The sequence below is a fragment of the Giraffa tippelskirchi genome, chromosome 11, assembly GCF_054371585.1.
Source record: "Giraffa tippelskirchi isolate mGirTip1 chromosome 11, T2T-mGirTip1v1.2.pri, whole genome shotgun sequence".
In the NCBI taxonomy this organism is placed as follows: Eukaryota; Metazoa; Chordata; class Mammalia; order Artiodactyla; family Giraffidae; genus Giraffa; species Giraffa tippelskirchi.
Window position 1 is genome coordinate 84726541 of NC_137285.1, and position 27355 is coordinate 84753895.

At 38.8% G+C, this 27355-nt stretch overlaps 1 protein-coding gene and 1 long non-coding RNA gene across 6 annotated transcripts in view; one reads left to right on the top strand and one right to left on the bottom strand.

Annotated features, from left to right (window-relative positions):
- Positions 1 to 11660: 11660 nt before the first annotated feature.
- LOC145525345 (uncharacterized) lies at positions 11661 to 25727 on the bottom strand. Its single transcript, XR_014068125.1, has 3 exons — positions 25331 to 25727; positions 15437 to 15641; positions 11661 to 12577 (listed from the first exon to the last, which is right to left on the bottom strand). It is a non-coding gene; the product is annotated as an uncharacterized LOC145525345 (long non-coding RNA).
- The window catches only part of TRPC6 (transient receptor potential cation channel subfamily C member 6), a 139728-nt gene continuing 137666 nt past the window's right edge, over positions 25294 to 27355 (top strand). For 3 of the 5 annotated variants that reach the window (XM_081538128.1, XM_081538129.1, XM_081538130.1), the window contains exon 1: positions 25365 to 25982. In XM_081538128.1, the coding sequence (XP_081394254.1) occupies positions 25816 to 25982 (167 nt within the window). In that variant the 5' untranslated portion in view covers positions 25365 to 25815. Of the gene's footprint in view, positions 25983 to 27355 lie in introns of all 5 variants that reach the window. The other 2 variants (XR_014068122.1, XM_081538127.1) reach the window with 2 other exon arrangements.

A 27355-nucleotide genomic window follows, 5' to 3' on the forward strand; every position in this document is an offset into this window, starting at 1 on the left:
GATGGCAGCCATTCTAACCAGTGTGACATGATACCTCATTGTGGTTTTGATTTGTATTTCTCTAATAATCAGTGATGTTGAGCATCTTTTCATGTGTTCATTGGCTATCTGTATGTCTTCTTTGGAGAAATGTCTGTTTAGTTCTTTGGCCCATTTTTTGATTGGGTTGTTAGTTTTTGGTATTGAGCTGCATGAGCTGCTTGTATATTTTGGAGATAAATTATTTGTCAGTTGCTTCATTTGCTATTATGTTTTCTCATTCTGAAGGCTGCCTTTTCACCTTACTTATAGTTTCCTTCGTTGTGCAAAAGCTTTTAAGTTTAATTAGGTCCCATTTGTTTATTTTTGCTTTTATTTCCATTACTCTGGGAGGTGTGTCATAGAGGAGCTTGCTGTGATTTATGTCAGAGAGAGTGTTCTGCCTATGTTTTCCTCTAAGAGTTTTATAATTTCTGGTCTTGCATTTAGATTTTTAACCCATTTTAAGTTTATTTTTGTGTATGGTGTTAGAAAGTATTCTAGTTTCATTCTTTTACACGTGGCTGAGCAGTTTTCCCAGCACTACTTGTTAAAGAGATTGTCTTTTCTCTATTGTATATTTTGTGCCTCCTTTGTCAAAGATAAGGTGTCCATAGGTGTGTGGACTTATCGCTGGGCTTTCTATTTTGTTCCATTGATCTATATTTCTGTCTTCATGCCAGTACCATACTGTCTTGGTGACTGTAGCTAGACTGTAGTATAGTCTGAAGTCATGAAGGTTGATTCTTCCAGTTCCATTTTTCTTTCTCAGGATTGCTTTGGATATTCAGAGTCTTTTGTGTTTCCATACAAACTTTGAAATTATTTGTTCTAGTTCTATGAAAAATACCATTGGTAGCTTGATAGAGATTGCATTGAATCTATAGATTGCTTTGGATAGTATACTCACTTTCACTATACTGATTCTTCTAGTCCATGAATATGGTATATTTCTCCACCTCAAACCTAGAAACATATACAGACTGAAAGTGAGGGGCTGGAAAAAATATTTCATGCAAATGGAGAGCAAAAGAAAGCAGGATAGCAATGCTTATATCAGATAAAATAGACTTGGAAATAAAGACCATGATAAGAAACAAAGAAGAACACTATATAATAATCAAAGGATCAATCCAAGAAGATAGAACAATTATAAATATATATGCACCCAACATAGGAGCACCTCAATATGTAAGCAAAAAATGCTAACAAGTATGAAAGGGGAAATTAAGAGTAACAAAATAAAATTGGGGGATATTAATACTCCACTCTCCTATGGATAGATCAATCAAACAAATTTAGCAAAGAAATACAAGCTTTAAATGATACAATAGGCCAGTTAGAACTAATTGATATTTACAGGGCATTTCTCCTTGTGGTTTTGATTTGCATTTCCCTGATAATTAGTGTGGTTGCGTATCTCTATTATTCTTCTCTTCGTTATTGATGTACAATATTCTGTAAGTTATAGATGTACAAAGTTTTGCTCCATAGTTATTACAAAATATTGGCTCTATTCCCCCTGGTGTATAATATATCCCTGTACCTTACATTATTCTTGATAGTTTGTACCACTTAATCCCCTATACCTGCATTATTTCCTCCCCCTTCTGTCTTCCCAACAATAACCAAATTCGTTCTCTATATCTGTGAGTCTGTTTCTTTTTTGTTTATTCATAGTTTGCTGTATTTTTTAGATTCCATATGTAAATGATATAATACAATATTTCCCTTTCTCTGTCTGACTAATTTTACATGATGCCCTCCAAGTCAATCAGAGTTGAACATCTTTTCATGTGCCTGTTGACATTTGTATTTCTTCTTTGAAAAAATGTTTATTCTGGTTTTCTGCACATTTTTAAATTTTTTTTTAATATTGAGCTGTATGAACTGTTTACTCTCTGCACCAAGTGGCCAAAGTATCGGAGCTTCAGCTTTAGCATCAGCCCTGCCAATGAATATTCTGGGTTGATTTCCTTTAGGATTGACTGGTTTGATCTTCTTGCAGTCCAAGGGACTCTCAAGAATCTTCTCCAAAACCACAGTTCAAAAGCATCAATTCTTCTGCATCCAGTCTTCTTTATGGTTTAACATTCACATCCATACATGACTACTGGGAAAACCATAGCTTTGACTAGGTGGACCTCTGTCGGTAAAGTAATGTTTCTGCATTTTAGTATGTTGTCTAGGTTTGTCATAGCTTTTCTTCCAAGGAGCAAGCATCTTTTAATTTTATGGCTGAAGTCACCATTTGCAGTGATTTTGGAGCCCAAGAAAATAAAGCCTGTCATAGAGTATTTGACCATAAATCTGTTGATCTTTTTCTAGGGTCTTTATTCTGTCCTACTGACCTTTGTGTCTGTTTCTATGACAGTACCATATGTTTTAGATTACTGCAGCTTTATAGTGTAGTCTGAAGTCAAGGAGCTTGATACATCCAGCTTTGTTCTTTTTATTCAGTATTGCTTTGGCTACTCCGAGTCTTTTGTGGTGCCATATAAATTTTAGGGGGCTTCCCTGGTGGCTCAGACAGTAAAGAATCTGTCTGCAATGCAGGAGACCTGGGTTCAATCCCTGAGTTGGGAAGATCCCCTGGAGAAGGAAATGGCAAGCCACTTCAGTATTCTTGCCTGGAAAATTCCATGGACAGAGGAGCCTGGTGGGCTAGAATCCATGGTGTTGCAAAGAGTTGGACACAACTGAGTAGGGGTTTATTTCTTCTAGTTCTGCAAAAAATATCATGGATATTTGATAGAGATTACATTAAGCCTGGAGAAGGAAATGGCAACCCACTCCAGTATTCTTGCCTGGAGAATCCCATGGACAAAGGAGCCTGGTGGGCTACAGTCTACGGAGTCGCAAAGAGTCGGACACGACTGAGCAACTAACACACACATACACATTAAATCTGTAGATTGCTTTGAGTAGTATGAACACTTCATTCATTTAAGAAGAATTAATTCTTCCATAAATATAGGGTATCTTTCAATTTCTTTGTGTCACTTCCAGTTTCCTTCATTAATGTTTATAATTTTCAGAGTATAGGTCTTTCACTCTGTGCTTATGTTATTACTAGGTATTACATTCTTTTTGATGTGATTTTAAGTGGGATACTTTTTCTTGATTTGTCTTTCCGATAGTTTATTATTAATGTTTAGAAAAGCAGCATATTGCAATATATTAATTTTGTATTCTGGAACTTCACTGAATTCATTTTTTAGTTCTGATAGTTTTTTAGTGGCAACTTTAGGGTTTTCTGTATATAGTATCATATCATCTACAAATACTGATAATTTTACTTCTCTTCTAATTTGGGTGCCTTTTATTTCTTTTTATTATCTGATTGCTGTAGCTAAAACTTTCAATATTATGTTAAATGGAATTGGTGAGAATGGGCATTCTTGTCTTGTTCTTGAATTTAACAGAAAAGCTTTTAGCTTTTCACTGTTGAATATGATGCTGGCTGTAGGTTTGTCATAAATAGTCTTTATTATGTTGACATATGTCCCCTTTATACCCACTTTGATGAGGTTTTATCATGAATAGATGTTGTATTTTTTAAATGCTTTTTCTATGTCTATTGAGATAATCATGTGGTTTTTATCCCCTGAATAAAACCTGTCAGGCTCCTCTGTCCATTGAATCCTCCAGGCAAGAATTCTGGAGTGAGTTGCCTTCCTCTTCTCCAAGGCATCTTCCTGACTCAGGGATTGAACTTGAGTCTCCTGGATTGTGGGCAGATTCTTCATTGTCTGAGTCACCAGGGAAGAGCGTTTTTTGTTAACATGGTGTGTCATATTTATTCATCTGTAGATATTGATCTACTCTGCATCACTGGAATAAATCTCACTACAACATGGTGTATGATCTTTTCTATCTGTTGTTGAATATGATTTGCTGATATTTTGTTGAAGATTTTTGCATGTATGTTTATCACAGATATTGTCCTTATAATGTTCCTTTTTCATAGTTTGCCTTTGTCTGGTTTTTGGTATCAGGATGATGGTGGCCTCATAGAATGAATTTGGGAGTGTTCCTTCTCCAGTTTTTTGGAATAGTTTGAGGAGAATAAGTAGTAGTCTTCTTCATATGTTTGGTAGAATTCTCATTTGAAGTCATCCAGTCCTGGACTTTTGTTTGCTGAGTTTTTTTTAAAAAATTACTGATTTGTTTCACTACCAACCTGATGATTGTCCTGTCCATATTATCTATTTATTCCTGATTCAGTTTTTTAGGTCCAATTTGTTGACCTATAACTATTTTTAATATTCCCTCATGATTTTTTGTGTGTGTGTGTGTCTCTGTATTATCAGTTATAATTTTTTCTCTTTCATTTCTTGTCTTGTTAATTTGGGTCTTCTTTCTTGATGAGTCTAATTAGATGATTATTAATTTTGTCTCTCTTTTCTAGAAACAAGTTCTTGACTTCCCTTAATCTTTCTCTCTCTTTCTTTCTTCTGAGGAGAAATAATAATAATAATAATAATCTTTATTATTCCTTCCTTCTGCCGACCTTGTGTTTGTTATTCATTTTCTAATTCCTTTGCATGGTAGGATAAGGTGTTTATTTGAGATTTTTCTTGTTTCTTGAGGTAGGCTTGTATTGCTATGAATTTCCCTCCTAGAATTGCTTTTGTACATCCCAATGATTTTGGAAAGTTATATTTTTATTTTCACTCCTTTTGAGGTATTTTCTGATTCTCTCTTTGATTTCTTTATTTACCCATTGCTTTTTAGTATCATGTTGTTTAGTCTCCACATATTTGTGTTTTCCCTAATTTTCTTTCTGTAATTAATCTCTACTATTTCATACCATTTCATTGAGGTTGGAAAAGATGCTTAACATGACTTCTAGCCACTTAAATTTGTTGAGACTTGCTTTGCAGCACAACATGTGATCTATCTTGGAGAATGTTCTATGTGCACTTGAAAAGAAAGTGTATTTTGCTGATTTGGGATGAAATGTCCTGTAGATCTCTGTTAAGGCCAACTGGTCTAATGTGTAGTTTAATATCCTTCTTTTCTTACTAATTTTCTCTATGAATGATCTGTCCATTGATGTAAGTGAGATGTTAAATTTCTCTATTATTATTACATTATTATCAATTTCTATCTTTAGGTCTATTAATAATTGCTTTATGTATTTAGGTATTCCTATAATAAGTGTGTATATGTAAACAAAAGCTAACATCTTCTTTTTTGAATTAATTCCTGTATCATTACATAATGCCTCTCTTTGTCTTTTGCTATAGACATTGTTTTAAAGTCTACATCATCAGATATGAGTATTACTACCTCTGCTTTTTTGTCATTTACATTTGTATGAAATATCTTTTTCCACCCCTCGCTTTCAGTCCATAAGTCACTGTTATTTCTTTCTAGTGTATTTTTCATTTAAGTTATTGTATTCTTCATTTCTGTTTGTTTCTTCTAATTTCTCACTCTGTTAATATACTCTTCTCTTAGTTTTTTGAACATCTTTATGATCCATACCTTGAACTCTTTATTGGGTAGACACACTTAATTCCACTTCATTTAGTTCTTCTCCTAGAGCTTTGTCTTGTTCCTTTGTTTGGAACATATTCATCTCTTACCTCATTTTGCCTAAATCGTTGTTTTTATTTTTATGTATTTGGTAAGTGTGGAGAAGTGGCCTTTTGTAGAGAATATCCTATATGTCCCAGCAGTGCACTTCCCTCTGGTCACCAGAGCTATATGTTTTAGGAGTGCCCTCTGTTTGTGCTTCATGGGTCCTTCTGCTTTGGAGAGCCTGACTATAGGTGGTCTGGCTGGCATGGCTGGTTCCCCAGTCTGGATGGTTGTCAGGCCTTGACTTGTGCAGAGGCTGTTGGCCACTGGTGGGCGGGGTTAGGTCATGAGGTTGCTGTCTGTGAGGTTCTTGGAGTCCTAGGGCTAGTGCTATCCTACTGGGCAAAGCTGGGTTAGGGAGTGGGTGGTTGTGGGGTTGGAGGTGCTACGTATGGTTTCAACCTGCTGGTGGGAAGGACCAGTTTCTGACACAATTGACTGCAGGTTCTGAGATATCCCCAAACTGGTGCATACCCCTTGGTGGGTGAAGCTGATCCTTGGACTAGCGCTAGTGCGCTAGTGCACAGAGCCAGGTTCTGGGCCTTCTGGTGGACAAGGCAGGGTAACAGTATGGCAGTGGGCTCACCGGCTCTTAAGGCAACAGGCATGCTCATCGGTAAGACTGTGTCTCCCCTCAGCTAGTGTATTGGTCTGTAGTGTCCCATTATTGGTAAGCATGCTAGTGTTGGACAGGCTAGTGTATGTGGTTGGGTCTCAGTGCTAATAAGATAGCAGGAGATTCCAAAATGGCACTTTCCAGCATCTGGGTCCAAATGATAGAACAGGCTCCCCAAAATGGGTGCCACCAGTGCCCGGGTCCTCAGGGTGAGTTCCAATGGCCTCTTGTCTCTCTGGGAGGCTCTCCACGATCAGCACGTAGGTCTGACCCAGGCTCCTTTCAAATTATTTCTTCTCTCTTGGGTTCTCAGTCATGTGAGACTTTCTATGTGTCCTTTAGGAGTAGAGTCTTCCCACAGTCCTTTGGCTTCCCTGAAAGGAAGCTCCACTGGCCTTCAACCAAGTGTTTTGGAGGTTCATCTTTCTGGTGCAGAACCCCAGACTGGTGAGTTCAGTGTACTGGTTAGACCCCTTGATCCTTGGGTGTAATCTCTGTAATTGTAATCATTTTCCCAATTGTGGGTTACCCACAGAGGGTATAGGGTCTTAACTGTATCTGTCTCTGCTCCTCCTTCATTATGGTTCTTTACATTTTCAGTTGTAGAAGATATTTTCTGCTAGTCTTCCAGTTTCTCTCATCAATTAACTCTTCTCTAAATGTTTGGCAGAATTTGCCTGTGAAGCCATCTGGTCTTGGACTTTTATTTGCTGGGAGTTTTTGAATCACAGTTTTAATTTCAGTACTTGAGATTGGTCTGTTCATATTTTCTATTTCTTCCTGGTTCAGTTTTGGGAGTTTGTAGCTTCCTAAGAATTTGTCCATTTCTTCCAGGTTGTCCATTTTATTGGTATATATTAATAGTTGTCTTTAGTAGTCTCTTATAATCCTTTGTATTTCTGTGGTATCTGTTTTAACTTCTTTTTCATTTCTTATTTTATTGATTTGAGCCCTGGTTAACTAGTTTATCCTGAGGGCAGAGCTTATCAGGAATAAAAGAATGCTATGGAATATTTTAAAAATGGTTTCCTCTACAGGAAGTACTGGGAGATTTTTCTCTTATACTTATTGTGAGAACCTGGTAGAGTTTCAGAAGGTAAACTTCATAGACATGTGACAGCCTCCTGGTAACTGGTATCTTTGGAGTTTTAATCTCTCAGACGGCCCACATCAAGCCTCCAGCAATTTGTTAATTGCACTTCAGGGTTTCATACTCCACCACTGGTTCCTATGGACATTTCTGCTCCAGTGAGTATGATTCTCTGTACTCGCTCCTCAGTCTCTCCAATTTAAGGGAAAAACACTTTGCCCTGTGACCTCTTTTGTCTTATGGATCTAAGAAGAGTTGTTGAATTTTCAATTTGCTCAGCTCTTTGCTTGTTGTTAGGATGACTTTTTTTTTTCAAGCATTATTTCCTTTTTTTAAAAAAATTTTCTTTGAATTTTTTATTTTTAATTGCTTTACATTGTTGTGTTGGTTTCTGACATTCAACAAGGTGAATCAGTCATAAGTATCCATATGTCCCTTCCCTTCTGAACCTCCCTCCTACGTCCCATTCCATCCCACCCTCTAGGTCATCACAGAACACTGGGTTGAGCTCCTGTGTTGTACAGCCACTTCTGCTTAGCTATTTTACATATGGTAATGTATATGTTTCAATTCTACTCTCTCAATTTGCCCTGCCTTCTCCTTCCCACTGCTGTGTCCACAAGTCTGTTCTCTACATTTGTGTCTCTACTCCTGCCCTGCAAATAGGTTCATCATTAACAATTTTCTAGATCCCATATATATGCAATAATATAAAATATTTCTTTTTCTCTAACTTCACTCTGTTGGAGAAGGCAATGGCAACCCACTCCAGTACTCTTGCCTGGAAAATCCCAGGGACGGAGGAGCCTGGTAGGCTTCAGTCTTTAGGGTCACTAGGAGTTGGACATGACTGAGCGACTTTACTTTCACTTTTCACTTTCATGCATTGGAGAAGGAAATGGCAACCCACTCCAGTGTTCTTGCCTGGAGAATCCCAAGGATGGGGGAGCCTGGTGGGCTGCCGTCTATGGGGTCGCGCAGAGTCAGACATGACTGAAGCGACTTAGCAGCAGCAGCAGCTTCACTCTGTATAACAGGCTCTAGATTCACCCACCTCACGAACTGACTCAATTTTTTTTTTTTTCCAAACTCCTTAAATGCTGGCCGGAAACTGAAACTATCAATACATTTTAAACAAACACACTAGAAAAGCAATGTTGGGCTGGCAACCATCTGGAGTTGCATTTGAGAGGGGGACCAGGGATATCCAAACAAAATTCAGAAGAATTTTTCCAAAACTGAACATAACCAGATTTTTAGTCAAACTTACAGATGTTTAATACCTCATAGAGTTTACATCCTTGTCTGTTTCTACTACATATAACAGGAGTCAGTGGTCACCCTGGAGAGGGCTCAATGGAGGAAATATTGTGTTATAATAATAAACTTTCCACATTTAAATTTTCTCTGTGACTGACAGAAACTGAGTTATCTTTGGAACAGAAAACCTTTTAAACCGTATTTCAGGAATATTTTGGTCTCATTCAGCTGGGAAAAAAACAAATTTTCTATCTCCATATTTTCCTCCAATTCCCAAGGAACTTCTAGGGCCAAATCACAGACTAAAAATAGCTTAGACTGATTTAGGCTCAGTTAGGTAAGCTATTTATCTTGTTGTACATAGTTGCTTGTTTTTTGTTTTTTTTTCTTTTTTGAACATCTAGTCATAGACATTCTATTCTATTAATGCTATGAAATCATCTATGTGGTATGGACAAGACTGCTGTACATATTGAGTCACTTTCTTGAAAGTAATTCTCAGAATTCAGCTTTTGCTGAGCATCTATTATTTGTGTTTCCAATTGCATTTTGTTACATGCCATTACCATATTATAACTGAAAATTCTTCATCATCTGCCTAGTTACTGAACAACATGTTCAATTATATAAACAAGTACATTCTCAACATCTAAATATTTTGGTTGCAGAATTAGATAGTTTTACACATTTCCTTGACTTTAATTTCTGGGTTTCTTTGGTCACTGTATATTGAGTATTTGTATCTAGGTATTTCTGTACTTTTTCTCCCCTGCATATATACAGCTGATTTGAGTGAAGATACTCCATTTCTTCCTTGAACATTGTGATTATTATTTATTAATGCTTCATCCATGCTTAGGTTTCTGACTCATTTTATCTTTCAAATTCTTCCTTCAATTTTTTTTCAATTTATCTAAAATTTATCTATCATCTCTATTTCTTCATACAGCTTTTTATGAATGATCAATTTGTATTTCTCTCAGTGTGTAGGATAGCTGTAAAGACTAATGGAAAGTATGTACTTTCTGTGGTTAGATACTTTCTGGTTATGCCCTCTCTTGCCTACATTTTGGGCTTCCCAGGTGGCTCAGATGGTAAAGAATTTGCCTGCAGTGCAGGAGACCCAGCTGTGTGTCTGGGTGGGGAAGATCACTTGGAAGGGCATGGCAACCCACTCCAGCATTCTTGCCTGGAGAATTCCATGGACAGAGGATTCTGGCAGGGTACAATCCACAGAGTCTCACAGAATTGGACACTACTGAAGAGACTTAGCATGCATGCAACTATATTTCATGTTAACTATCCCATCTTTTAGCAACTTGAAGTCTTGCCTCACTTTGTCACTCCTGTCCCCAACAAGTGTCAGGTTCTGGGGTACATTACATTTTGCTAAATTAATAAAGAGTAAAGTGGTTGAATTGGTAAGACCCAAGGCATACTGTTGATGTGGCCAGTAATTCTTGAGTGCTAACTACATGCCAGGCATTATTTTCTGGGCGCTAAAAATTCATTGGCAAAATAGAAAAAGTCCCTGTACTCAATAATCCAGTCAGGGAGACAGACAATGAACAAAATCAGCATTAGGTGCTATAAAGACAACTGAGAAAACAGGATAGGGAGTGATGTCCTGAATTTCTTTTTCATTGGATATATATTTTTAACTTTAATATTCAGAAAGGGCTTCTGTGATGAGGTAACAATTAAAAGCTCAGATGTGAATTTGAAGGCAAGGAGTCAGCTGTCAGACATCTGCAGGGAGGAGCACTTCAGGTGGGAGGAGCATTTCAGGTGGGCGGAGCAGGATGACAACCGGCTGGAAGGCAGAAGTGCTCTTGGCCTGTTTGAGGAAGAGCCAGGAGAGGAAGTGAAAATGCAGAATCACATTTGCCAGCCTCTGAAGTAATCTTATCTGCTAATACCCCTTGCGGAAGCAAGTTACACAGCCAACCTCAGAATCAAAAGATGAGGAAATCGACTCCACCTCTTTAGTAGGAGAAACTACAGTCACATGGCAAAGGGAATAGGCAGAAAAACGGGTGAAAAATTGAGATTATCTATAATAATATTTATTCAAGTCCCTAATTATTCACTTAGAATTAAAAAAAACCAGGAATTAAGAGATGGATGATATTTTGAGCATTTTCCTTTAAATTATTAATGCACCAAATTGTTGTTCTGTAATTCAGTTGCCTCCGACTGTTTGCGACCCCATGGACTGCAGCACGCTAGACTTCCCTGTCCTTTACTATCTCTCCGAGTTTATTGTATCCCAGAGTCCCATGTCCATTGAGTCATTGATGCCATCCAACCATCTCATCCTCTGCCGCCCCCTTCTTCTTCTGCCCTCCATCTTTCCCAACATCAGAATCCTTTCCAATAAGTTCGCTGTTTTCATCAGGTGGCCAAAGTAATGAAGTGTCAGCTTCAGCATCAGTCCTTTCAATGAATATTCAGGGTTGATTTCCTTTAGGATTGACTGATTTGATCTCTTGCTGTCCAAGGGACTTGCAAAAGTCTTCTCCAGCACCATAGTTTGAAAGCATCAATTCTTTGCTGCAAAATACCTTGCTTGATTTTTTAATATTAAATTCCCCTTTACATTCTTAGGATAAAGTCAATTTGTTCATTATGTACATGATACTTAGGTATTTATGCTTTTGGTTTGCTTGTGTGTATTTGGGCTTCTGGATGGACTTTTGAAGTTACGTGAATGAATAGTAATAAGCAAGATTAGCCTAGAAATTTTTTTTCTTACATTGCCTAGTTTGCTTTGATATTGAGACTGTGAAAGTAATTGGAAAATATCCACCCCCCCCCTTTTTTTTTTACTATTCTGTGGATAAATTAGTTTCAGATTGGACTCTGTTTCTCGAAACGTTGAAGTCATTTGGTACTGTTTTCTTTGTGGGGCAGTTTTAAATGCTGATTCAGTTCTTTAATAATGTAGGACTAGTAAGACATATCTTCTGGTGTTAGTTTTGATAAGCTGTATTTTTCTAGGACTTCTGTAACTTTCATATGGTTACAACTGTTTATAATAGCTTTCCATTATTTCTTAGTGTTTGTAAGAGGTGCAGTGATACACACTTTTGAAATTTTTCAGTTGTTTTATTTTGCCCTTTCTTTCCTTTTTTTGGTAAGTCTTGCATTAGGTTTATCACATTCATTAATTTTTTAAAAGATTGGTCTTTTATTGTATATTTTTACATCAGATTTTATTCCTTTACTTTCTGTTCTTATTATTTTGTTCTACTTTCTTTGGTATCATTTTGCTTTTGATTTTATTATGCAATGAGATGAGTAACTCCATCATTATTCACCATTCTCCTTTTGTAATACATGAATTTAAAGCTGAATTCTCCTTTAACTTCTGCCTAAGCTTCATCTTTTAAAGTACAGGATATATTTGTGTTAGTAAGATAGGATGGGCTGTTAATCCAAATATCAGGGGCTCAGCAAGGTAAAGATTTATTTTTCACTTATGTATGAGTCTAATGTGGGTCAGGGAGAACTCATGGGCCAGTCTTCCCCAGGGGGCCACTCAAAAATCCAGGCTCCTTTTATCTCATCAGTATGCCCACCAAACCTCCTGCTATGAGAGAGTCATTACGGACGAGAACTTAAGAGTAGGTGGGGTTTATGGCTAGTCATCAAAGTGGCATGTATAACTCTCACCTCTATTACACTGATAACTGATCTAGTCACCATAGCTGCATGACCAACTACCCCCAAACTTAGTAGTATGAAATGACCATTTTATTATGTTCACAGATTCTGTGGGTCAGGTCTTCTCACAGGGTACATCAGCTTGTCTCTGGCCCCCAAACTCTGTGGCCTCGGTTGTTAACACTTGATGGCTTCAAAGCTCCAGGCTGCAATTATGGCTGTCTCTGTGCATATATCTGGCTGTTGCTGCTGATTGTCAGCTGGAACTGTCGCCTTTCCACGTGGTCTGGATTCTTCACAGCATGAAGCTCTCCAATTGGACTTCCAGTCGGGTCACGCTGAAGACAAGTGACCAGAGAGAGTTAAGGAGAAACAGAAAAAGGCTTTTTTTTTTTCTTACCTTGCCATGGCAGTTACTCATCATTGTTTCTTCTGCATTTTAATAGTTATAAATGAGTCATTAAAGTTGATTCTAATTCAAGGGGTGGGGACATAGACATATCAGTTGGAAGAGTGTCAAGTGATGTACAGAAATGTTTAGAACACCCTCATAGTCAGTTACATGGCCCTTAAGTGTAGAAGAATTTGACAAGTGCTATTTTCTTACATGCTCAGAAAGAGGAAAGTTACATAGAGTTCGATGAATACATCACAACATAAGTAGATAAAGCAGCATATTTCATCATTTATTAACAAACCATTATGAGATCCGCTTTGACTGATATTTTAACATTTCAGGTATGTTTGTAAAGGTATGTGTATGGGCCAGCATTTTTTTTTTCTCTGAAGAGTAAATTGTAAATATTTTAGGCTCTGTGGGCCACTGATGGTCTTTGTAACAATTTTTTCTTTATTTTTTCACAATTGTTTTAAGATGTAAAAACCATTATTAACTCACATTTCATTCAAGAGCAGACCGCAGGCAGAATTTGGCCCAATTTGCTGGCTCCTGCTCCAATTGATTGTTCTATATATAACTATTAGGTCATATATTGTCTATATGACTAATCTATTAGTCTATACATGACTAATAGACCATATATTGCCAATTTATTTCTATTTGTAGGCCTATTAATTTTTGCTTTGTATATTTTGAGGCTTTATTATTGAGAACTGTTAATAAGCAATTTCTGCTTAATATCAGTAATATGCCCATTGAAAAATGACATTATGTGCAAAAACACTAATCTGGAGTGTTGTTTAGTCACGAAGTCATGTTCGGCTCTTGCGACCCCATGGACTGTAGCTTGCCAGGCTCCTCTGTCCATGGGATTTAACAGGCAAGAATACTGGAGTGGATTGCCATTTCCTTCTCCAGAAGATCTTCCTGACCCAGGGATCGAACCTGTGTCTCCTGCTTGGTAGGTGAGTTCTTTACCTCTGAGACACCAGGAATGTCCCTGTAACTATCTATATGACTATAAAGTAACACGATAGAATACAAAAACAAATGTTCAAAACACTACTTTTTAATCACCAAAGAAACTAGTTTATCAATATTTGTTAACCAATATCTTCTTTGCATAAAATAACATAGTCTCTTTTAGCACCAGTAACATCTCAGGTAAACATTCATTACCTTTGTTGACACTCTGAATGCTTTTCAAAATGTCTACCTTTATAGCACAAAACAATGTTACAAATCAGTATTTACTGTGAATATTGGTACAAAAGTGCCAAATAAAATATTAGCAAGCAACATTCTGCACCATATCTGGGACATAATATATTAATATAATGATCAAGTGGGATTTATTCTGGTACTTCAAGAATGGTTCAGTACTGTTATTCATTAGTATAATGGACCACATTAATAAATCTCAAGAGAAAATCATATGATTATCTCCATAATGATTTGGAAAGCCTCTTTTTCTAAAAAAAATTAAAACTCAAGAAAATAGAAATTGACAGACATTTCCTTAGCATATACACCCCCCTCACACACACACATACATTTTTTATTATTTATATTTAATCTACAGTAATATTAACAATATTCTGGTAGCAGGAAACAACTAGAATAGTAGAAATTTGAAAAGAATAGAAAATCTATCTCTCATTCAAATGATATGATGGTATTTCTGGAAACCCCTAAAGAGTCAATGATAAACAGAAAAAGTAAAAGAACCCAGTAAAGTATCAGGATATAAGATTAACCTAGAAATCAGTTGATTTCACATAAGCAAAAATAACTGTTTAGATAATATAATGGAAGATAATAAGTATTTAAAATAGGTGATAAACTTTTTAAATGTGGGAATGTGCTTAGAAAGAAATGTGTAAAAGTTTTATGAAGAAAACTTTAAAACAATTCTACAAGACGCAAAAATAGATATGAGCAAAGAAAAAAAGCATCCCTTGTATTTGAATATAACTGAGAGCCATAAAGATGTCAGTTTGCTTAATTTATAATTGTAATGTGATCCCAATAAAAATACTAACGGATATTTTTTTCTGGAGTTAGAAAAGTTGATACCAAAGTTCATATGGAAAAATAAGCATACAAGAATAGCTAGGAAAACATAGAAAAGAAAAGCTAAAAGAAGGGACTAATCTTACAATATATTAAAATATATTAATAACCCTCTGTAGTTAAAATAGTTTGGAACTCACATGTGAATAAACAAAGATTAATGGAATAGGATAGCAAGTCTGGAAATAGACCCACACACACATGAAAATTTAATATATGATAAAGATGGTATCTAAAACCACTGGGACACAAGTGAAGTTTTTACTCAGTGGTGCTGGGGTAAGTGGATAGCCATATGGAAGAAGATTAAAGTAAATCCATATCTCACACCATACACAAGGACAAATTTCAAAACGATATAAAAATAAAATCTTGCAATTACTAGAAAGGGTAATTTTCTCTACACCCATACAATCTAACTATGACTCAAAACCAGATTTGATAAGATTTAAAGAAGCTGTATTGCTGTCTTCTGGACCTTAGAGAGAAGTTACTGCCTTAACTGAACTGCTGGTTCCCTGTGTATAACGTATCATTTGCCACTGGCTTCTTTCAAGATTGTCTCCTTGTCTTTGGTTTTCAGCAGTTAATCTATGATGTGCCTACTTCCATACTGCAAATTAAATTCCTTTCAGACTCAAAACTACCATATGTAATAACTATTAACTCTGGACAAAATACAAAAAAAATACACAAAGTCACTTAAGAATCATGAATAACTCACTCAGGATTTCTTGAGGCATGTGAAGACTTGGAAGAAGAGGGTCACACACAGCAAGTTTTCCCCTTGCACAGCTTTTATGTGAGAACATGTCAAAACAGTCACCAAGCAGGGTGGGTAAAACTCCAATATCCATAGTGTGTATAGACTATAGAACGAAGAACAGAATTCCAAGCAATTTCAGCTACTGGGAAGTCTGGAGAGAGTCCTGAAATAAAGAGTCAGAATAGAGTAATTTTCAAATTTTGTGAGTGATCTCTGGCTAAGTCTTTGGCTGGCCCTTGAACTATGCATACAAGGAGCAGAATCAAAGTAGTGAATACATATAAAAGAACTGAATTGAGATTTGAGCAGTCATCCAGGAGAAATAGTTTCCAATTTAATTTCAATCAAATAAATTTCTTTCAAAACAAAAATATCAGGCTTTTTCCAAAGTCTCCAAAACATAATACTCACAGTTTCCAGGATGCAATCAAAATTGATCAAAAAATAATGAACCGGGAAATTGTGACCCATTTTTAAGGAAAAAGATAATCAACAGAGATGATCCGGATTCTAGAATTAGTAGGCAAGGATTTAAAAGGAGCTGTTATAACTGTGTGCAGTGAAGTAAAAAAAAATATTGATGGGACTACAACAGAATAACATAATATCTGAAGTTTTAAAATCACTGGATGGTTTTACCACCAGAATTAAGATGAGAGAGAAAAAGAGCAGAGAACTTAAAGATAAACCAATAGAATATATTTTATCAGAAGAAGAGTAAGAAATAAGATTGAAAGAAAGCAAACAAAGCTTCAGGGATCTGTGGGACAGTAGTGGGACGTAATGTGTTTGGAGTCACAGGAGAGGGGAAGATGGGACAGAGAAAAGAATCTGAACATATAATTGCCTAAATTTTGTTTTTCAAATTCAAGAAACTCTGCACTTGCTTTTGATCCTGCTTCTAGAAATTTACTCTAAAGATGTATCTCTATATTATGAAAACACTTGTATAAAGTTATTAATTATAGCACCATTAATAATTTAAAATATTGGATACATCTTAATATCAATACATTGGATGTTATTTGAACAAATTTTGAATAAATTTCACCAAGTGATAGCCAATTTTTCTGTAGTAATTTTTGGCTCATACTGTCTCTGTTTCAGCTACTTACCTCTGTGGCTATAACAGTCATAAACAATGTGTCAGCAAATGTGCATGGCTGTGTGTCAATAAAACTTTATTTACAAAAACAGATAAATGGTAGGATCAGATTTAGCCAGTGGGTCATAATTTATCAAGCTCTGATTTACATAATGGAGTACTACACCCCACTCCAGTGCTCTTGCCTGGAAAATTTCATGGACGGAGGAGCCTAGTAGGCTGCAGTCCATGGGGTTGCTAAAGAGTCGGATACGACTGAGCGACTTCACTTTCACTTTTCCCTTTCATGCATTGGAGAAGGAAATGGCAACCCACTCCAGTGTTCTTGCCTGGAGAATCCCAGGGACGGGGGAGCCTGGTGGGCTGCCGTCTATGGGGTCGCACAGAGTCGGACACGACTGAAGCGACTTAGCAGCAGCAGCAGCATGCACCTATTTTTTAAGAAAAATTGAGAGACTCTCTGTAAACATGGAATAATTGTCAAGAGGCCCAATAAAAAGGGCCTAATCAAGGACCATTTGAGTATTAATATAAATAATGACAATAATAGATTACAACACTTAGAATAAAATACATACAGAAAATGAATGAATGAATGGCAAGGAAAGAAAGCCTCTTTCTTACAGTAGAATGCCACAAATGAATATGAAAGAATGATGATATTAGAAATATCGCTATTTCTTATGGCTATTATTGTAGCCATAATAATAGTTAAAGGAGACAAGAATCATCGATGGATGCTAAAACTAGGGTGTGTAACGTTTGGCAAAGAACAAGGTATTTATTTTCAGAGATCCAATATATCACCCTAAAACTTTCTTACTAATTACAAAGGGAAAATAATAGCTTCACAGCAGAAGCCATCAGAACACCATCTCAACCAAGCGATCAAAGTTAACAAGACAAAGGAAGGACACAGTGACATGGTGCGCTCCCTGGTGCGGGGACATGCACGGAGAGTATATCATTTGTATAGCATTCCTACCCAAAATGCATTACTTCAATCTAATGATGAAGCAGCGTCAGAAGAACTGAAATTGGGAGACATTTCACAAAATAACTGACCTGTACCTTCAAAATACCAATATCATGGTGAAGACACTCAGAGGTTTCAGATCAAAGGAGAGCAAAGAGATGGCATGTGAATGAAGTGCCTGAACCCGGATGGGGCCCTGGACCAAACAAACAAAAATGCCAAAAAAGACCTTCTTGAGACAATTGCAAAATTAGATTAAGTTCTGGAGGTTATACAAGAGAATTGTATAATGTTAAATTTTCTAGTCTTGATAGCTGTACCTGAATATCTTTGTTCTTAGAAAATTCATATTGAGGTGTGTGCATGCGTGCTAAGTCTCTTCAGTCGTGTCCAACTCTTTGCACCCCCATGGACTGTAGCCTGCTGGTCCCTCTGTCCATGAGATTCTCCAGGCAAGAGTACTGGAGAGGGTTGCCATTTCTTTCTCCAGGGGATCTTCCTGACCCAGGGATTGAACCCAGGTCTGTGCACTGCAGGTGGATTCTTTACCACTGAGCCACATAGGAAGCCCAGCACATAAGTTGGCATCTTGCAACAACAAGAGGTTCTCAATAAAACTTGCTACTTCTCAACAGAAAAATCTACATATCTGTGATTTTTGATGATGCTTCATCAATTGCATTTGGAATGGAACTCAACTAAATGCACATCATTTTGTTAAAAATGTTGTTTTCAGTTTGAGTATGTAAATATTAGCTTATTGATTAGAAATCATGTCCGCGGTACTTTCTATAAAATTTGGATATTGAAGGAAACTGGAAAATTATCACTAGGGGATGCTTCTGTTATGACCATATTTTCTAAAAAATTAAATATTTTATCACTATGAAGTTGTTGGTTTAAAAACTCGGGAGTTCCTCCAGTGAAATCTGAAACTGGCTCCCCTACACAGAGGCAAGGAAAGACTGAAGAAAGAGCTCACTACTCAATTGGTAGGTGCAGGATTAGTAACTAAGTCTTGTCTTAGGGGGCTGCAAGATGAGTAGATCTTTGCATCCACTGGCAAGCATCTCGAACACTTACAGAGAGAACTTGAGTGGGCTCAGTAACATATACAGTCCAGGTGATCTCAACAACACATACAATCTCAAGGCTGTGTCCTTGAAACGGGTCTAAGTGTAGGCACTGTCACACATTCCAAGCACAGGAAAGCCCAGGTTCAGTTTGGGATCAACTGGGAGTCATGCCCTCTCGGGGATCTCTTCTAACAGAATGACCTTTCTTATCTCTGTCACCAAGATTAGTAATCAGAAGAGGGGTGATTCTGTAAACAAGATAAAAGACACACAAATTAGACTGCAATATGTAGCATTTCCTCAGATGCCAATTGATGGTAGACAAATAATTTGTTATCAACTCCTGGAAAGAGGGCAGTTCATATTACCGGTGCTATGTGGTAGGAAAAAATGTCAAAAACTGTCACCTCCAATTACTTGGAGGACAATGTACCTAATGAGGTGCTAATTGTAAAGAAGAATTGAAAAAATGAATGTTCATAGCAAATGTTGGTTACTATCGGCTATTTTGGCAATTTGCCAAGAAAGAGGTGATCTCTGAACAGTATTAGAAAGTTTGCAAGCAAAATTGAAAAAGAATAGAGAGTCCTGGAATTCAGAGACCTGTAGGGTTAAAGGCTTCCCTGGTGGCTCAGACAGTAAAGAATCCACCTGCAATGCAGGAGACCTGGGTTCCTAGATTGAGAAGATCCTCTGGAGGAGGGCATGGCAACCCACTCCAGTATTCTTGCCTGGAGAATCCCATGGATAGTGGAGCCTGGTAGGTTACAGTCCACAAAGTTATGAAGAGTCAGAAACAACTGAAGCCAATTAACAGGCATGCATGCATGCACATCAGAGTTAAAGCGGCTGTTGGTTTTCATCCCCAAACAGGAAAACTGTAAAATTGTGAAATTATTTGAGCCCCCAAAGACCAATACCTCTCAGTCTTATGTTAAGGATCAAGTCAAAGTTGTGGCCACGAGGCTCACTGTTAAAATCCTGATGGACTTAGGTGGCACAGAGTAAACCCTTTCAAGAGCAGGAAATGGCTAAGTGTGTGGGGCTCTCCCTGCACCCTGATCTATGTGAGGTGTCTGCATTTATAAAAGACAGTGAGCGAATAGAGAGTCACGGGGGCGAAGGTGTAATGAAATGTGGCAAATCCAAGAAATGTGACTAGGAAAGAATGGGTATAACCACTGGCACATGAAACTTACTGGAATCAAATGGAAAGAAGCTTTTTAATTTTCAGAAAATTATTCTGCCAAAGGAACTATAAGTCCACAATAGAGCTCAAACTTTAAGCTGCTGTCTCTTTGAAGACCCCCAGTCACTCAGGTGAGTGACATTAGTTAAACTCTCTGAGTTATATGTATTAACATTTATATATTTTTGCTTTTATTAATAGATTCTATAAATTTAAATTTTGCTTGTTTGCTTGTTTGAACTGTTGGTGAATGCTTAGACTGGCATTCTCTACTTGAAGATTACATATTGTAAATAAAATTTCACTCCTATCTTTCTCTAATAGGATTTAGAGATTTAAAATTTTAAATTCAACTTTTTAATACCTTCCATTTATTTCGACAAAGGTGGAGAGAGAAATCTCTCACCCAGTTCCATCTATTCAACATTTCTTCGTTTCCTCTCTTGAATTAAGATGTACTCTTTACCATATCATAAAATCTTTAATACACTGAAGTATTTTACTAAAATTTCTTATATTCTTTGAATTCTTCTGTTTTGTTAATATGAATCTATTTGTTGTGAACAAATAAATAATCAAAACTGATTTAATGTTTAATAGAGAGATATCCTTTCATTCCTTTTTTTAAAATGAATTTTCTTACTTTTTCACATCTATTCTTAGAAAAAGTAAATAGCAGAGAAAAACCTGTCTTTAGCGGGAAAGACAATATTGAAAATACTACCTTCCACTCATTAATCTGTAAATTTTAATACCAGTTTCATCACACTCTCAATAAAATTCATTGTATAATTTGAGGTAGGCCTTTGACTCATCTTAAAATTAGGTCTTAGCAAACTTTTACAATTTTCTTTACATAGGTCTTATAGTTCTTGGCTAAATTTATTTCAGTTTATTTTATGCTTGGTAAAGCTTTTATTATATTTTGACTGGCTATTGCTAGTATATAGGAGAGCTACTGATGTTTCTATGTTTACCTTTATAACATAATATTGTTCCAAACACATTTCTTACTCTGTAGTTCTAATCATTTACAGCTAAAGATCTTGAAATTTTTATAGCAGACAATTATATCTATAGATTTATGTTCCTTTTCAATTATTTCCTTCATTTATTTATCATGTTTTATTTAACTTATTATAGAAGTTCTTAGTTAATAATTAATAGTAATGATGGTAACATCTTCATCTTATTCCTTACACTTATGCAAACATGTCCAGTATTTCCCCATGTTGGTTTTGTCTGAAGTAGATCTTCTTCACCATGTTAAAGAATGTACCTGTTTACTAAGCCTTTATGAAAAAAAATAGTAAGTCAAGAAAAGATGGAATTTTATCAGTTGTGCATTTTGGATCCACTGAGATGACAATAAGTTTTGAATTTCAGACTTTTCTTAAAGGATCTTAGAGTTCATTTAATTTTCCACAAATACATTTGCTCATTTTATAGCAAAACTTGAGGTCTAGGCTGCATTTGAATGTGTCCAGTGATGGGAAACTAACTAGTTACCAAGTAACTCCATCCATTCTTGACATGTCTCCATTTACTGAGCCTGAGTGACATTGATCCATAGACGAGCCATCTTCTCAACAGTCTTCTGACTACATCTAAAATCATACATCTGCTCCTCAGTCCACATATTTCAATCTTACTGATAAATGTCATATAATGCCCTTGGCCAATAGTTTACTGAAACTATTTTAATAATTCTATTAAAAGAGAGATTAATTTAGTCAAACATGACTTGTTCTAAGTGAAACCATAGTAATCACAAGTGTTTACAAAATACCCATATGATAATGTTAGAATTTTAGATAGCTATGTTAAGCTCAAATCAAAGAAAATATTAAAATAGGTCACTATTTTAATTTTTTGTTGTAGCTGTTTAGTCACTAAATTGTGTCCAACTCTGTTGAGATCCCATGGACTGTAGCCCGCCAGGCTCCTCTGTGCATGGGATTTCCCAGACAAGAATACTGGAGTGGGTTGCCATTTCCTCCTCTAGGGGATCTTCCTGACCCAGGGATCAAACCTGCGTCTCTTGCATTGGCAAGCAATCCTTTACCACTGAGCCACCATTTTAACTCTACTGCTTCTAATACTTAATATAATATAGTTTTAATATCTGCAGTAGAGATTTAAATATAACTGTTACAGCCCTTTTACTTTAAAAATTAAGCAACTGAGGTTCAAAAATCTGGTATTGCCTGCAACTATTTCACTCAAACCAGAATTGATAGAAGACCTTTGTTCATAGCTCAGGCCTTCTGAAGCTTCCAGGGTGTTATTGTTGGTTTGTCTGTTTTCTCCTCTGTAGATTCTCCCCTGTGGACTCTATGTGCCTGAGAAGTCAGGGCTCTGGGCCTCCATGCTTTGAATTGTCTACATGAATTTCTGACTAAACTAGTATTTGTAGCTGTTGGTCAACTAACCCCAGAGCATTTCCCAGAAAAGCTCTTGTGTCAGTGGCTTCCCATCAAGGGTAGCATCTGATAAACAGCAACTGCCTAGAGTCTTCCATGCAATGCCTTCTTTTTGAGTCATTAGGCATCTAATAAGGTTTTCTCAACCTTTTGACCCTGATGCCACTAGCAATATCATTTTCTTTCCCTTTGGGCTCTTGGTTTGAGACCTTCTAGAGGGCAACTCTTCTCCTTGACTCTTCAAAATACGGTGTTGTATTAAAATCAATCAATCAAACAAACTGCCTGTATGTATAAGGAGGTGAAAGTCCTCTCTTAATGCATCCCGCCCTTTGCCCATTGAGACACACAGCCTACCTTCATCTCCACATCTCAGACCTACCACCTGGTGTTCTTTTTTTATTAATACCATAAACATACAACATACATGCAACATAAAATTGCATAGCAATGTTTCAAGCTCTGTGAAAACTATATTTTCTTCTCTCATCCAGCCATTTTCTACTTTTTCCTTTAACTTCATTCACCAATTTTCTTCATTACTCCAGATCTACTACTCAACAATGCCCCATCTGATTAAAAAAATACATTAACTGGTTGGGAGGTTGTCTTCATTTCACTGTTTTTTAATGTAATTGAAGAGATAACTGCATAGGTAAGGATAAAATGCAGAAAGTTAGAGACTGAGGAGTGCTTAGTAATTATATCTCTGCTTACTGATTAGTGAAAGAGGCAGAGAGAAATTAGATATCCTTTTTGAAATCATACAGTTTCAGTTAGCGGAATGGTTAGAACAAGGCTTTCAGGCTTCCAGTCAAATGCTCTACCCACTTCATCAGATCATTAAACTCTCTCAGAATCCTCTAATCCTTTGTCCACCACCTTCTCCCTCCTGTGAAAACAGCCCTGGGATTTTTTTGGTCCAGTACTAACTACATTTCAAATAACAGAGAAAAGTATGTCTTACCTTGCAAAATGATAAATTTATGTCACATTATAAGTTTACTGTAATAATTTTTTCAGTGTGAAGGTTGCTACTTGAGAATGAAAAACAGTGTTATAAGAAAAGGCACAAACAGCTCAACTAACTGACAACATCATTAATTCTGTCTCAATTTTTGTTTTCTAAGTTAAAGACTAACACTTAAACTAACACCACCCGTCATTTCTAACTTTTCTTTAGCTCACAGAATTTGAGTCAGTTCAAAAACATTTGATTATTTTCCCCACTAATTTTTTTTTTTTTTTTGCTGTGTTGTGTCTTCATTTGCGGCACCAGGGGTTTCTCGCTAGCTGGGGCGTCTGAGTGTCTCTTGTTGCACAGAACACAGCTCTGGAGCGTGCAGGCTTAGTAGTTGTGGTGGCTGAGGTCTCTACTTGCTTAGTTGCCCTGTGGCATACGGGATCCTAGTTCCCCAACCAAGGGTCAAACCCACATTTCCTGCGTTGAAAGGCAGTTTCTTAACCACTGAACCAGCAGCTCAGTTCAGTCACTCAGTCGTGTCCAACTCTTTGCGACCCCATGGATCGCAGCACGCCAGGCCTCCCTGTCCATCACCAGCTCCCGGAGTCCACCCAAACCCATGTCCATTGAGTCGGTGATGCCATCCAACCATCAGGGAAGTCCTTAAATTGTTTACTATACTTGATGTTCCCAAACAGATTATCTTGGCACTATTTAATTAAACATTTATTAACTAATTCATTCAAGCATGAAAATTAGTGTCCTTATAGATAGTAATTGCCACAAACAAATTTTAAGCAGTGAATGTTATCACTATACATAATTATTAGGCAATAGTAAGAATTTTAAGCCACGGCTCCACAGGATGAGAAATCCAAAGAGGAGATTCTTAAATCAGGAATAATGTACTTCAGAATGATGGCAGTTTTTCAGGGTTAACGTTGTTTTAGTGGTCAAGACTCTTTTCTTATTTTTTCTATACTTCATCCATCCATTCGTCTATCCATTCATCCATTCCACATACCAGTGACAAATACAGAACCAGACCCTCAGAATACAATGGTTCTTGTCTTCTCTGAGTTTTAGTTCTTAGCATACTGGCCAAGTCAAAGCTCTAAATCTGTGACCTCTTTTCTCCTCTATTAAGTTCATTGCTTTCACACTTTCAACATCCATTTTTTTGTCCACCTAATTATGGGATGCAAAAGTACCTTTACAACAGAATGTCTGATTGTCTTTCTTCAATCCTTTTGCAACCAGTTTCTGATGTTTTCATACCTGGCTCCTTGCCCTGTCCATCTCCACTTAACTAGCACCTGTTTGGAAAGGCCTCTTTAAACCACCTAATAATATTAAGTAGATGGTCTCCAGTTATTATAACATCAACACCTCTTATTTTTCTTGTCACCTTTGTCTCTGATACTTTTTCATTTACTTGTTTAATCTCTGTCTCCTTCTCTTCCATGAAATCTCTACAAGGGCTGATGGGGGCCTTATCTGGCTACTTTGCCTCTGAATCCTAAAATGCTGCTTGAACACAATGGGATCAATGAAATACTTGTTCAATGAATGAATGGATTCTTAATTGACAATCTCTTCAACTACTACAGTTAGTGATTCATCCTTGTTGAGCAGTTTTTTTTACTTCACACGTGTATGGAGATTAAGTCAGAATTTAAAACTAAGTCTTAAAATTAAAAACGGTTCTGAAATGTTGGAAACATCTGGCAGAGAAGTAATTCTGGCATTTGCAATGATGGAAGAAAAGTTTTTCTCTGAAGTAAGCAGGTTGTTGGCCTCTATTGGTGTTATCGGAAAATGCTGGCCTATTTTGGTTGATTTGCTCAGGAACTGGGACCATCTGGCACTGGGAACACAGAATGTTGTTCATTGTAAAGTGAAGTGTTATCACTTCGGGGGTAGGGAGGGGGAGAGAGAATGCCCTAAGAAAATGCAGGCAGTATGGAACAAGGAGAGGCTCCTGTCTTTTAAAACAGTTGAGTTCTTGATTCTCTGAGTCTTACTCAAGAGAAGCTTCCTAGAAGTTCTTCATTTGGATGGTTTCTAAATAAGCAGACTCTTAGGGCCAAGAGAAAAAAAAGTGTGTGGCTCCACCTACTTGAGGTTCCTCTTGGCTATGAAAGTTGTGGCTCCACAACAGGCTTCGGCTGCTTTGTGTAACCTCGTTCCGATCCCTTTAAAGGTGGGATCATGACGGAGGGCGCGGGGGAAGAAGGCGGGAGCTGAGAGCTGGAGAGTCTCGGTTGACATAGTAACTCCAGCGCGGTCTCCCGGGCTCTCCGCTCCCAGGCTCCGCTGCCGCCCGCCGCCCCGCCTGGGCTCGCTCGGCCCGGGAGCCCCAGCCACCTCCTCGAGGGGACCCGGCCCCGTCTGCTTGGCGCTCCGCTACGTGGCGACTGCTCCACGGGCCCGCGGGGCAGCCGCGCGCGGAGCTCAGCCCGCGGGGCGTCTGCGCGCCCAGCCTCAGCCTCGCCCCGGGGCCGCCGGGCCGCCGCGGGCCCCTGCGCACCGGGTCCCCGCTGGAATTGCCGAGGCGGCTCCGCCACGAGCGAGACCCCGGCCCGTCAGTCGGGCGTCCCCGCCATGAACCAGAGCCCGGCCGCGTTCGGGCCCCGGAGGGGTGGCTCTCCCTCCCTGGCGGCCGGGGCTGGCGCGCGGCGCAACGAGAGCCAAGACTACCTGCTCATGGACTCGGAGCTGGGAGACGACGCGCAGCCCCCGCTGCCTGCCTACGGCTACTACCCCTGCCTGTGAGTGCGGGCGCCGCGGGCGGGGGGTCGAGCGCGCGGGGCCAAGTGCGCTCCGGCGAGCGCGCGCGGGGCGCGGGGTCCCGACGCCGCCACAGCCGGTCCGCTCCGTTTCCCCCGCGCCCTCAAAGAGCTCCCTCGTCACGGTCGGGGACGGGACTGATTCACACTTGCGTCCCCTGCGACCCGCCGCTGTGGGAGGGATGAGAACTCTCAGGGTCGCGGGCGCAGCTCGGCGCTCCTTGCCGCGGGGGACGCGGGAACCCGCGCGCCCCGCCGTCCGAACGCGCCCCGCCGGCACCCTTCAGGAGGCGGCCGCAGGCCCGCGGGCCCCGGCCGGCCGCCGAGTTCGCAGGCGGGCGTGCGAGGGGGACTCGACCCGCAGGTCCTCTCCCCGCCTCGGGTCCGCGGACTCTGGCGGAGAAACGCCGCCCCCAGGCTCACCTCCCGGCCGCGCGCACCTCTCACCGAGGGCTCCCGGGAGGGACCTGTTACAGGTGCGCGCCCGGGCGACTCGTCCTGGGAGAAGCCCCAGAGGGTGGTTGGGGGTGGACTCCAAGTAACTACGAGATCTTATTCAAAAGTCTGGGGGGTTCCTTTTGGGGGGGTTGGAGGATGAGTGGCAGGGGCGAGCCGAGGGCAGAATGGGGGCGACGTCTCCCGCCCCCCGCAGGCCTGGGCCCAGAAGTGCGGCCGGCAGAGAGCCTGTCTCCCTGCCCCTTTAGTTGACTGTGCAGTCTGGTTTCTTGACATGTCACGTCATCTGCCTGAGGTTTCCCACGGAAAGCGGTTCTCAGTAGCAGTTCTGTAAGCAGCTCTAGAGATGTGTGTGTGTGTGTCTGTGTGTGTCTGGGGGCGGAATAGGGGGGCAGGATGGATGGGGACACCTTCAGATCACTGGTCAGGGCTGCCCAGCGTCAAGGTCTGATGTGGATCCTTTTCCGAGGAGGAAGTGACCCCCAGAAAATGCTGCATGTAGTTTTCCCCCTAGATAAAAGAAAAAAATTGTACGGTTTGAAAACATTTACTATTCCTTATTTTTTTTTCTTTTTTAAAAAAATAAAATAGATTTTACATTTCATAAAATTTACCCACTTAAGTTGTGCAGTTCAGTAGTGTTTAGTATATGCACAGAGTGGGGAAACCATCACCACTATCTAATTCCAGGACATTCTCCCCAAAAGAAATCTTATACTTTAACTTGACGTTAAGTTAGAAAGTATTACTATGTCTGTTACTACAGAAATTCTCAAACTTTAATGGACACATGGATTTCCTATGAAGCTTGCTAAAATGCAGATTGTGATTCAGTAGGGTCTAGATGCAGCCCAAATTTCTGCATTTCCAACAGTCTCTGAGAAGATGTGGAAACTGCT